This window comes from Triticum dicoccoides, chromosome 2B, assembly GCF_002162155.2.
Source record: "Triticum dicoccoides isolate Atlit2015 ecotype Zavitan chromosome 2B, WEW_v2.0, whole genome shotgun sequence".
Taxonomy (NCBI): domain Eukaryota; kingdom Viridiplantae; phylum Streptophyta; class Magnoliopsida; order Poales; family Poaceae; genus Triticum; species Triticum dicoccoides.
Genome location: NC_041383.1, coordinates 783,431,699 through 783,443,577, shown reverse-complemented (window position 1 = coordinate 783,443,577; position 11,879 = coordinate 783,431,699). Strand labels below are relative to the sequence as shown.

The 11,879-nt window shown below is 43.0% G+C and overlaps 1 protein-coding gene across 3 annotated transcripts; it reads left to right on the top strand.

Annotated features, from left to right (window-relative positions):
* Window positions 1-4,559: 4,559 nt before the first annotated feature.
* Window positions 4,560-5,398, top strand: LOC119366273. 3 transcript variants are annotated; one of them, XM_037631970.1, is made up of 2 exons: window positions 4,560-4,684; window positions 4,864-5,398. In XM_037631970.1, exon 2 carries the CDS (start codon window positions 4,886-4,888, stop codon window positions 5,162-5,164), a length of 279 nt encoding a protein of 92 aa, XP_037487867.1. In that variant the 5' UTR covers window positions 4,560-4,684; window positions 4,864-4,885; the 3' UTR covers window positions 5,165-5,398. The 3 variants fall into 3 exon arrangements, with proteins under 3 accessions (XP_037487867.1, XP_037487868.1, XP_037487869.1); XM_037631971.1 differs by having other exon boundaries at window positions 4,584-4,749; XM_037631972.1 differs by having other exon boundaries at window positions 4,587-4,710.
* Window positions 5,399-11,879: the final 6,481 nt, after the last annotated feature.

Sequence of the window (11,879 nt, the reverse complement as noted above, 5' to 3'; positions counted from 1 at the left end):
CCACTTGTCATCGTGCTCCGGAGGCACCAAAGGCAACATATGTAGGAGAAATTGTATATGTATATACATGTGTATGTGTGAATAATTAATGGTGTTGGTTGTGAGACATTCGATGATATATATATATATATATGCATAACATATATATATATATATATATATATATATATATATATGCGGTTCTACGTATGAGAAAATCTATTTATATATATGCATAACGTGTACAATTTGTAGTATCGTGAAATACCAGCAAATAAAAAGAAATTGAATGGAAAATAAAGCCAAGACCCCCCAAACATTTAGTACCGGTAGGTGTTACCAACCCGTAGTAAATCCCTACGCGCACACACGGGCCTGGCTCGTGCCACGTGGTGTCACTTTAGCGCCGGTTCGTGACGAACCGGTACTAAGGGGGGGAGGAGGCTTTAGTCCCCACTCTTTAGTGCCGGTTGGCGAACCGGCACTAAAGGCCGTTACGAACCAGCACTAAAGGCCGGTTCTGCACTAGGTAGCGGGATTCTAGTCCTGGTTTGTTGGTTGCACGGGACGAGCAGGTTCTACAGCCAGTCATTGCCTGTGTTTCTGAAAAGTTGCTCGCCCAGAGGTTCCAATGATCCCTCGTGGAGTTTCTCAAGCCTCTACTCTTCGTGCAGGATATGACAGCATGGAATTCATCCTCCTCTCAGTTCCACATATCTTACACTGCTATCTGATTCCAAGGTATGCTTCCACTTGTTTCTCTTTATGGCTAGCGTGCTAGTCGCGACCCTCCACAAGAACACCTTAACCTTCCCCGGCACTTTGGCCTTCCAGATGATGTCCCATATGCTTCGATCATCGGCCTCGGCTGACGAGCTGGAGGTGGTGGTATTTGATTGATTTCGGATAGATACAACCAGTCTATATGCACTCCTAACTAAGAACACACTAGACTTTTCGTAGTGCGAGGCCAGCACATTGGAGACCCTAGCTCTGGGTAATTTTATGCTGCAGATCTCCTCCACATCAAACATGTAGAATAATTGGTGAATTAGCTCTGTGTCCCATCCATTGCCATCCGGTTGCATTAGTTGATTGACGCAACGAACCTGGACCTTCGAATGAATTTGGCAGGCTTTAGACCTTCCCTCCAGGGATCCAATTGTCTCTCTAGATGTTTATCTTCCTCCCATCACACCAATTATCCAAATTATTCCTGCTTTCAGAAGTTCCAGTCCATGTTCGATTCCACGCCAGACAGGAGAGGCCTCAGATGCAAAGACCGTATCGATCAGCTCCCTGTGTGGGTAGTACTTGGATTTTAGCACCCACGCACGCAAGTTGTCTGGACATTGGATCAGCCTCCATGCCTGCCTAGCTAGTAGGGCTTGGTTAAAGAGACTCATGTCCCTAAATCCCATGCCTCCACCTCTATTGGGTTTATTCATCCGTTCCCAAGCCATCCAATGGACTTTTCGGTGCCTGTTTTCCTCACCCACCAAAAGTCTCTAATTAGTCTTTCATACTTATTGCAGAAACCTTGTGTCATCTTAAACACACCCATATAGTAGGTGGGAAGGGATTGTAGTACGGATTTTACTAGAGTTTCTTTGGCAGCATGGGACATATACCGTTCGTTCCAGTCTGAGCATCTCTTAACAAATCATTCCATGATTGGTTGAAATTGCGATTCCTTCATTTGGCCCTCTGGGGTGGGTAGCCCTAGATATTTGCTTTCAAAGGTAGATGATGTGATTTGTAGTTCGGTCTTCACCTCGAGTTGATTTGAACCTGGGCATATCTCGCTAAACAAGACCGAACACTTGTTGTTACTCAGTAATTGACCCAGGCCCTTCTGGAATCTCCACGATGGTTTTTGCTTCTTCTTTGCAAGCCTTGAAAAAGAGCAGACTTTCATCAGCAAACAACAGATTCGAGATGCCCGGGCTCCCCCTTGCTATTTTTATTGGAGTGATCCCTCCCCGCCGGATCTCCATGTCCTTCAGGCAGGGCAGCCCCTCAGCGACAAATAAAAACAAATATGGACTTAACGGATCGCCTTTTCGGAGACCTCTCGAGGGGTAGAAAGTTTCTAGGAGTTCTCCGTTAAATTTGACAGAGTACCTTACTGATTTCACACAGCACATTACCCAATCAATCCATTGCTTGTCAAAACCCAGTTTGATAGGGCAACCACTAGAAAGTCCCGGTCCACCCTGTCGTAGGCTTTTGTTAAATCCAATTCGAGAGCACAATGGGTGTTGGCCGGCTTTATACTATGCTGAATTTTGTAGAAACATTCGAAAGCAATGGTGGCATTATCCGTTACCAGACGACCCGGGATAAAAGCGCTCTGTGTTTCTGATATAAGCTCATTCAACAGAGGTTTAAGCCGATTGACCAAACATTTGGAGGTCACCTTATAAATCACGTTACAGAGGCTTATAGGGCGAAAATCCTTTAATTATTCTGGATTGTTTTTCTTTGGGATGAGGACGATAACATCATCGTTTATTCCTTCTGGCATGATACCCTCCTTGAAAAAAATCCAGAACTGGACTCACAACATCGTGCCTAATTGTACTCTAGTTTCTTTGGAAGAATCTCGCGGGAAAGCCGTCCGACCCGGGAGCTTTCAGAGGTCCAATTTGGAAGAGTGCATCACTCACTTCCTTCTCCGTGACTCCTTAACTAATGTATCATTCATCCCAGTAGTAACCTTCCCATTCATGTAATTAGTGATCATATTTGGGTTCAAACCTCCTTCCTTTGTATAGAACTCCTTGAAGAAATTTGTGGTCATCTCCTGAAGCTTATCCTTGTTCTCCACCCACTCGCCACTCTCATCCTTCAACTTGTTGATTGTATTCTTTTTGCGTCTCCATGAAGCCTTGCGCCGGAAAAACTTTGTATTCCAGTCTCCCTCCCGCAGCCAGAGAACTCTCGATCGTTGTCGCCACATCATCTCCTCACAGTGGAGTAGCTCGTCCAAGTTTCTCGAGACTGTTTTGATTTCCTTATCTCTTTCTGGCGAAGGGGTGCGTTGCCAAAGGATCTCAAGCTGCTTCCTTAGTGCACCAGTCTGTTTTATTACTGAACCAAACTTTGTCCTCACCCAAGTGATCGGGGATTTCCGGAGTTCTACTAATTTAGCCGATATATCAGAAAGCTTAGCGCTCGGGTTTCTCCTATGCCACGATTCCAGTATAGCATCCGACAAAGAGTCCAGCCTTTCCCACATGTGTTCATAGCGGAATGCTTTATTCACAGGCCTCCACTCTTTTCTTCGGCCAAATCTGAGTAGGAGGGGGAGGTGATCCGAACGTGAGGAGCAGATGTGCTCGATTGAGGCTTCCGGGAATAAGGTACTCCATTGGTGGTCTGCCACTCCCCGGTCGATCCTTGCCTTCACATTGTTAGCACCCTCTTGCTTATTATCATATGTCCATTTAGGGCCCTTAAAGCCTAGATCAAGTAAGCTACAATCCGAGAGAATGTCTTTGAAATTTTCCATATTCTTCTCACTCCTCTGGGCTCGAGAAAAATGTTCATGTTGCCAAGCCGTTTCACTAAAATCACCTAACATTAGCCATGGTTCAGTTGATAAAGGTCTGATTCCCCTCAGTAAGTCCCACATGTGGTGTCTCTCGCTCGCTCTCAGTTCGCCGTATGCAAAGGTGCCACGCCATTGACGACAATGAGGGATTAGACAAATTAACACATCGATGTAACGCGGGCCAATAGCGAGCTTCTTTATTTCCACTTGCTCATCATAGAATAGAGCGATACCTGCACCCTTTCCTTTCCCAACATGGGAGATGCAGAACTTAAGGCCTAGCCTCCTACGCAACTTATTGACATACTCCTCGCTGCTCCTAGTTTCAGAGATAAAAACCAAAGACGGACGGTAGGTATGCACTAGGCATACAAGCTCTTGAACTGTCCGGGCCTGTCCGAGGCCCCGACAGTTCCAACTGATTATCGTCATGGCTCCTGGCGGGTGCTAATAGGCGCACCCACCAGTTGACCGAGAGCACCAGGCTCGAAAGCTTCTTGTCTGCCATTCTGTCCAGTGTTACCCTTACCATCAGATTGCTCTCCCCCTTCTTCTTTTTCTTTTGTTCAGAATCAGCACCACCCTCTGTTGGTTTGGTCGTTCCTTTCTTCTCCTGTTCACCTGCGTCCCTCTTACCCATCGTGTGCGTGCGTGTTTTTTACTCAGTGGCCGAGCGGAGGAGTAATTTTAGGGGCTTGGCGCAGTGTGGAGTAAACTTCTTACCCCACTAACCGATTTAGGCTCTCGGCTAGGTCCCGATTAAAGAAGTAACAAAACCTTGAAGAGTAATACAATGCATTTTTTTAGGGTAGCAACTAGCAACGAATTCCATCTCGATCATCAGTGCACAGAATCAGGTGCTGCTTGCAGGAAGGTAGTGGATATGTGCGCGACAAGTAGATGGATAGATAGATGCCTTGCACGAACCACACGCACGGCATCTTTTTTTTTTTTGTGTTGATGATTGTCATAATCCGTATTCCCTCTATCGTGGCAGCATGAAACTTATAATTGGCTCAAAGAAAAAAGCTAAATAGCTCAGCATAGATGGATATATATGCTAAATAATCCCCACTCCCACCAGCTAGCTAGTTGTTCTAGCAAAGGACCAAGGAAGAAGATCCATCTCTTCGATTGATTTCGTTCTAGGTGCATAGCGTAGTTTCACTAGCAGAGTACTTTACCTTCTCCTCTAAAACAGACGACCTCCTCTGGTTCTAGTTCAAGCCAACTCTATGCCTTCTTGTTTGTTGCTACTAGTATCTTGTGAGTGCGACGTGATTAGATAAAGAGCACTAATTAATTTTATTATGCGTGCATGTTTTCAGGTGCAGCTCGAGCCAGCAAACCATGCAACCCATGGAGGGGGTTCTGGTTGCTTTGGCATCCTACGGCGCCACCATGCTCGCAGAGATGGCCAAAGATAAGTTGGCCATCGTGACCAGGGTCTCCGGCGAGATCGACGACCTTGGCGTCAAGCTCATGTACCTCAAGAACTTCCTTGCAGATGCTAATAGGAGGGGCATCGCTGACGAGAGCATGCGGAGGTGGGTGGAGGAACTGAAGCATGCCATGTACGACGACGTAACTGACATCCTCGACCAGTGTCGGCACAAGGTCACGGAGTAGGATTCATCCAAGGGCATGCTCTTTTGCACGAGGAATCCACTCCAGGCATCACCAAATTATTGGAAGTGAACCACTCTTTGTTAGGCGATGTAATAATGTAGGGACTTGATACTACGGATCCTACTCGTATAGTGCACAAGCCTAACCAACTTGGTATGGCGAACTCGCAAAAAAAATAAAAAAATCTCCTCCCTCCATTTATGTAAGCAAATAAAACTGTGATGTAAAAATGTATTTTCTTTTTGCGAGGACAGAAATGTACTGCCTCCATCCCATAATATAAGGATGTTTTTCACGTTCTTATATTACGGGACCGAGGGAGTACATATTAGTAGTATGAGAACTGTGGTCATGTTAATTCTAAGCTTGTAGACATGCATGGCAGAACTAATGCGATGCCTATTGAAGTTGTGACACAACAACTTATGAATTGATGCTAGGGCAGGATCAGTATTGCAGCCACATACATGGCTGTCAGTGAAGAACCAACCTGGAATAGTTCAGCAAGAGGAAGCAGCAGCAAACTCATGGAGCCATATGGGCCGAATTGCCGCAAACAGCCCAGCCTCACTTGCAGTTCCTCCTCGCTAGGCCACCGAACGCCACTTTCCCCATTATTTTTGTTATGTGCCCCTGTTTTTCCCTTCTTTGAGCTCCGTTAATTGGTCAATGTTACTGATAAATGATACCCAAACCCTATCCAGGACAAGCTTTGTACGTTTTTTTTCGTGAACTTTTCATAAATTCAGGATTTCGTTCCCAATTTGATATTTTTTAAAAAATTACACATTTATTTTCAATTTTGTGCGAACGTTTTTTCGAACCCAAGAACTTTTTTTGAATTACGAATGTTATTCAAAACTCGAAATTTCTTATGAAATCCGTTAATTTTCCAAATTCCCAATTTTTTAAAAAACCTGTGAAATATTTTTAATCCAATTTTTTTTCAATATACACGATCTTTTAAGAATTCGTATTTTTTAAAAATCCGTGAATATTTTCTTCAAAACTTTTGAACCTTTTCATATACATGAACTAATTAAAAATTTATTTACTTTTTTCAATCAACTATTTTTTCAATTTGTTTCTGTTATTTTCGAAAAAAAATCAAATCATTCTTAGAAATGTCAACGATCCACCTGTTACCCGGTCAACTTGTCCACATGGCAACCCATCAAAGGTCTACCTGTCAACATGTTGTAGCTGTGCCGGCCCAGTACTCATGCGCGCGTGGGCGCCAGTTTGCTTAACTGGCGGTTATGGCGCTGGTTAGGACCTCTTCGAAATGATATGGTTGACCCGCTTCGAGCACTTGCGCACCATCACCTACACACCCTCACTAGCATGCCAGCCAATCAAGCGCTACCGACAATTTTGCTGGGTTTTAGGAAGGTTCCAGAAGCTTCTCATCCGGGTTGGGCAAACTTTACGATTCTTTTTTCTTTATTTTTTTCAGTTGGTTTTCTTTTTTTAGATTATGTTTGGATTTTTAGTATTTAACAAATTTATTTCCAAATTGCTAACATTTTCTAAACTTGCGAATATATTATCAAATCGAGATATCTAACCAGCTGGTGGTTTGCGAGATATCCGCACGACTCGGATGCCGTCCATCTCAAAATTGTGCGCTCGCGCGCGTCCGAGGCGGTAGACTTCGCGATTTGCGGATCTGCTGTTTTTTCTCCACGTACAGCTCTCGATGGTGCGTGATTTTCTCGGGCGATCGGTTGGATCCATTTTTCCGGGATGTTACGATGTTTGGCAACGTGCCAGCGCCTCCTCTGATTCTGTTTTTTCGATGACTTTTAAAGTGCTAAAAAACTGAGGAGGTGGGGATTTGAACCTACAACCTCATGCTACACCACACCCATCCTTTACCACTTGAACTAGATCAAGTCCTTCTGTTTATGTTGAGGTTAGGTACTATTTCTTGATCTACTAATCTAATGTAAAGAAAACCACAGTCCAAAGAAACACAACAATAGCTTATTAACTTGTCTCCTCTTCTACGTTTGCACAACAGTTAATGCAATGTCTAATGTTTTCCGCACTTAAGTAGACTATTTTTACGAACTCATCTACAGTTGATGACACCGTGGTAATTTTGCCGACCAGGTGGGATACCCCCCGGTCACTTTTGTGTGAATATCAGGATAACTCTCATATCACAACCTGATAACTTATATAACTCGGTCCTGATAACTTTGGCGTAGGGATGGGTGTTGAAGAAATATCCCCCGTATCTTTTGGTGTGAATAGCATGGTAACCCATACATCGGAGATCTGATAACTTATGCAACCCGATCATGATAACTTTGACGAATAGAGGTGATGAAATATACCCCCGATAACTTTTATGTGAATATCACGGTAACTCACACATCGCTGACCTGATGACTTATGTACCTAGATCTTGGTAAATTTGACGACTGGGTGGAGGGAGGCACGTTGATCAATACCCTCAGTTATTTTTTGTGCGAATAGCTTGATAACTCACACATCGCAGGCCTGATAATTAATGGGAGAAAAAGATGTGGAAACAAATCTTGATGCTAATAGTTTCCATATTGTAGTTTTATAGCCTAACAATTCATGCCGAAGCTAAGAATTGAACACAAGACTTCAATATTGAGATCTTAACACACTAGCCAACTCACCCACTACTTGCCTCCTGACAAGTTCAAATAAAATACCACTTTTTTACCATCCGAGGTGAAAAACTTGTTAAAATATACCACCCGATAACTTCCATGTAAATAAGATGATAACTTACGTGCAATTAATCTGATATAGCTTACATATAAACGCATTGATAATTTTTCACCGTGGGCGAAAAGTTCTAGAAATATGCCCTGATAACCTAGTGCAAATAGCACGGTAATTTACGCATCAGACACCCGATAACTTACATGCAACATATTTTGATAACTCTTTACAATTCATAGTTATCACGTTGGTCGTGCCAAAGTTACCAAGCAAAAAGAAACTATTATTGCTGGTATGACAGAAAAATAAAGGTTCAAATAACCTTGTTTATATACAATAGACAACAACTAAAGGTGGCTTAGTTGGTTATTGGCCTCAAAGTCTAATGAATAGAACTGGGTTCGAGTCCCCTTTCTACCACTTTTATTTTCTTTTCATATTGTGTAGCCAAAAAACCAGAAAAACCACTAGGAATTTACTATTCACGTATACGGTTGTCGAGAGAAGAAGAAAAATCGGTGAAACCGAGCGTGCAGGTCGCGAGAGGAAGTCGTGCGGATCTGTAGCTAACGACCAGTCGACTGGTCGTTAGCACAGTCCTTATCAAATTTATGAAAAAAATTAAAGTCACATAAAATCATATTTGCGAACTTTTTTCCAGATTGGTGATTTTGTAACATTGATAAACATTTTTAATGTTCATGACTTGTTTATTTTCAATTTGTGATTTTTTACAAATTCACGAAAATATTATAATTTGTGAACATTTCATAATTTACAAAGTTTATTTTTCAAATTCATGAACATTATTTGAATTATGTGCAAATTTACAAACTTCTTTCCAAATTTAGAGAAAAGCTACTAAAGTAAAATTGATCAAAATAACAAAGTAAAAATAGGGGGAAAAACACGCTCTCGCTTGCTAGGAGGCTCATAGGTAGCGATCATTTCCGCCTCCGTAGCATCACATGCAATGCGTATGTGCCAGCCCACCTGAAGTTGACTTTGATGAGGCAAGTTGTCAATGTTGTGATAGTTGGTATCAACAAACGCATCGGTATCCAAAACATCACTTGTTTGTGCAGTACAAGATATGGATCAGCACGAACGCCCAATCGATATATTAAGATCCAACTTTGATAATCAATTTAACCAATAAAATGTAGGTTATGTGAATCACACCAGTTTTGATCTTGTTTCAAAACATTAAAAAAATCTATAACTTTTGAATCACATGTCGGAATTAACATCTGTTTCCACCGTTTTCCTCTTACATATAGTACAAGTTAATAAAAGACAGGACCATTTTTAAGAAAGGCTGGTAAAGAAAACAAGAGATATGAGGAAGAAAATCAAAATAGAGAGAGGGAGGCCGAACATATGTAAGTTGAACGAAGGACCACGTTCCTTCTGTTTAACTATATGAGAGATTGGTCAATGGTACTGCCAAAGAAGGAAATGATCAATGGTGTGACATTTGGTATGATGAATATAAAACATCACTTATTTATTATGACATGAAGAATTTCTGGTGCATGGATTACAAACTGATAGCGAGACCCGCGCGGGGTTGCTTGCTTGACCTAGTTAATTACGTGTGGCACACAACTATAACCTACTGGTGTGTGTCAACGCTCATGTATACATAAATATAAACAAAGTGATTTTATGCTACGGGAAATATGTACTCTCACGTTTTAAAAATCTATATAAAGCCATAGACTAATCAGCTCACGGTTCACATGGCTATTATGGATCAATATTCAATTTCCCAGGTGGGACGATCATTGCAGACGACAGCTAGCTTATGCAATAATAAATACTAGATCCGGTTTTGCTGAAAGCCTAGCTGGATCAACAAGAATGTGATCCTTTTAATTAAGAAGAAAACAGAGTTCATAATTGAATTAAGAAACACAGTCTTGGATTTGATGGACCATTACAACACGGCCCACAATTCATACTTAATAACAATTTATCAACTTTTTAATACAGTACAATCACGGATGCTCATATTCGCATACATTCATATTTATGAACGCACGCACGTATAACTTATCATTATGAACACCTTCAAGATGTTGCCCATCACGTAGTCAATGAGAACGTCTTCTCCCACTGAATGAACATCAGCAGAAGACTAAAATAAACCATGCAAAGTGCAAGCATCAGTGTCAAATCTAGAGCTTAAACTTCGATGGGCTGATTTCACCACATGAAACCTAACCATCTATGCTCAGTTCACTTAACAATTTATTAGTCCACTGTATTAGATATTTGAAAGATATAACTGATACTATAGATTAATAGATACGTAGACATACATCAAAGGCAGAAGCGGTGCGTACGGCTCGATTACGCAAACACGATATGGGGGAGATACGCCCATTGCGTGGTGGCTGACCATGAACAGTATGTAGTGGATAGCAACGGGGGTGCAAACCCGCCAAGCAAGCAAGGCCTGTGCTCGTGTCTTGCAATTTATTTATTTATTTAAAAAAGGAATATATTAATATCGTGAAAAGACATTCAAGATGCACACAACCCAAAGGAAAAAAAAAACCTCGTCACAGTGATCAACTCCTCTCAGCAGCACACAAACCACCGCCAAAGACAACACTCGGAAAACATAAAAGGTCTCCAAAAGAGGCGCCTTCAAGAAGAAAACAGTGCACACGCGCCGGGTCGCCCTATCCAAGATCTTAGGCTTTCACCTTGGGGAAAGTCGAGCTCTCAAAACAATACCTCCAGCAAGGTAATTGTCAGATACAACCAATGAAGGCCAGACCTTAGATTTTCGCCCTAAAAGTCATGACTCGGCACCCAAGGAGGACCACCAAAAAATGAAATACTCCAATGCTGCCGCCCCCACTTGTCACTGCTGCTTCTGAAAGTTATCAAACACATGGCCGACTCCATCGCCTCCAAGGCTCCCTCCGCCTTACTGATCCTCCGATCTCGGCCACCATCACTTATTCCACCGCTATCTACGCCATGGAATTCAAGATACCGACATATCCCATGGTGTCAACAAACAACAAAGCTTCATGTCGTGCCCTGATGGAGCCACGTAGGCTGATATGAACGCGTACGACCGGATTCTATCTGATCCAGATATCCTTGGGCAAGATCTCTGGTAGCAGGTTCGGAACACGTCGACGGCCGGATCAACGAGGACCAATCATGCAGATCATTGTCATGATGCGATAAGATAACTAGGACCGCCACCACACCGCCGCCTCCACCACGCTGACGCCATCATCACCACGGTGGAGAACACCGGCCTCGCTGTCCATAGCCCGTGCTGTCGGCTGAAAATGGACATCAGATCGGAGCGGATCCCGATCCGCCACCACCCCCTCGCCTGCATGATCCGACACCTCGAAACCCGTCGTGCACAGACGGTCCCTAGTGCCGCCACCATGGGGTCCGCCGCCGCACACCGCGACCCTCGCCATCACGGTGTCCCGGCCCAGCCGCTGCCGGCCAAGCTTTGCCCAGCCACGTTCTCTGACGATGGCGAAGGAGGAGGCTGGGAGAGGAGGGTGATGGAGGCGGTGGCGAGAGCGCCCTCGCCATCGCCCTCTGTGTCTTGCTACCTTCGAAACGAAGTCAAATCCCCAATAAGAAGATCTCCACGCCATTTATCTATATATCCGTATACTCCTAAAGTTATGGCCTGCTGAAATTGACTAGAGATCATCCACATTTGATTGTGGAATCAGCTTCCTATGTCAACACATGCAACCTATTACTCCCTCTGTAACTTCATGTATAAAACGGTTTCTGACACTATGACAGTGTCAAAAATGTCTTATATCAAGTTACAAAGCGAGTACTATATTAAAAAAACTAGTAGGTGACCCATGCATTTGCACAGCTAAAAAATTGTAAAATTGCACTCCCTCTGTCCATTTTTATCCATTTCTACATGCATTTCTATCCATTTCCGTGACATGTATTTGGGACCGAGGGAGTACGTTGTTTTGTTTGTGTTTATTGAATTTAT

What these genes read in the sequence shown, in the direction of transcription:
- LOC119366273 (XM_037631970.1), top strand. Translation starts at nt 4,886, where the DNA reads ATGCAACCCATGGAGGGGGTTCTGGTTGCTTTGGCATCCTACGGCGCC.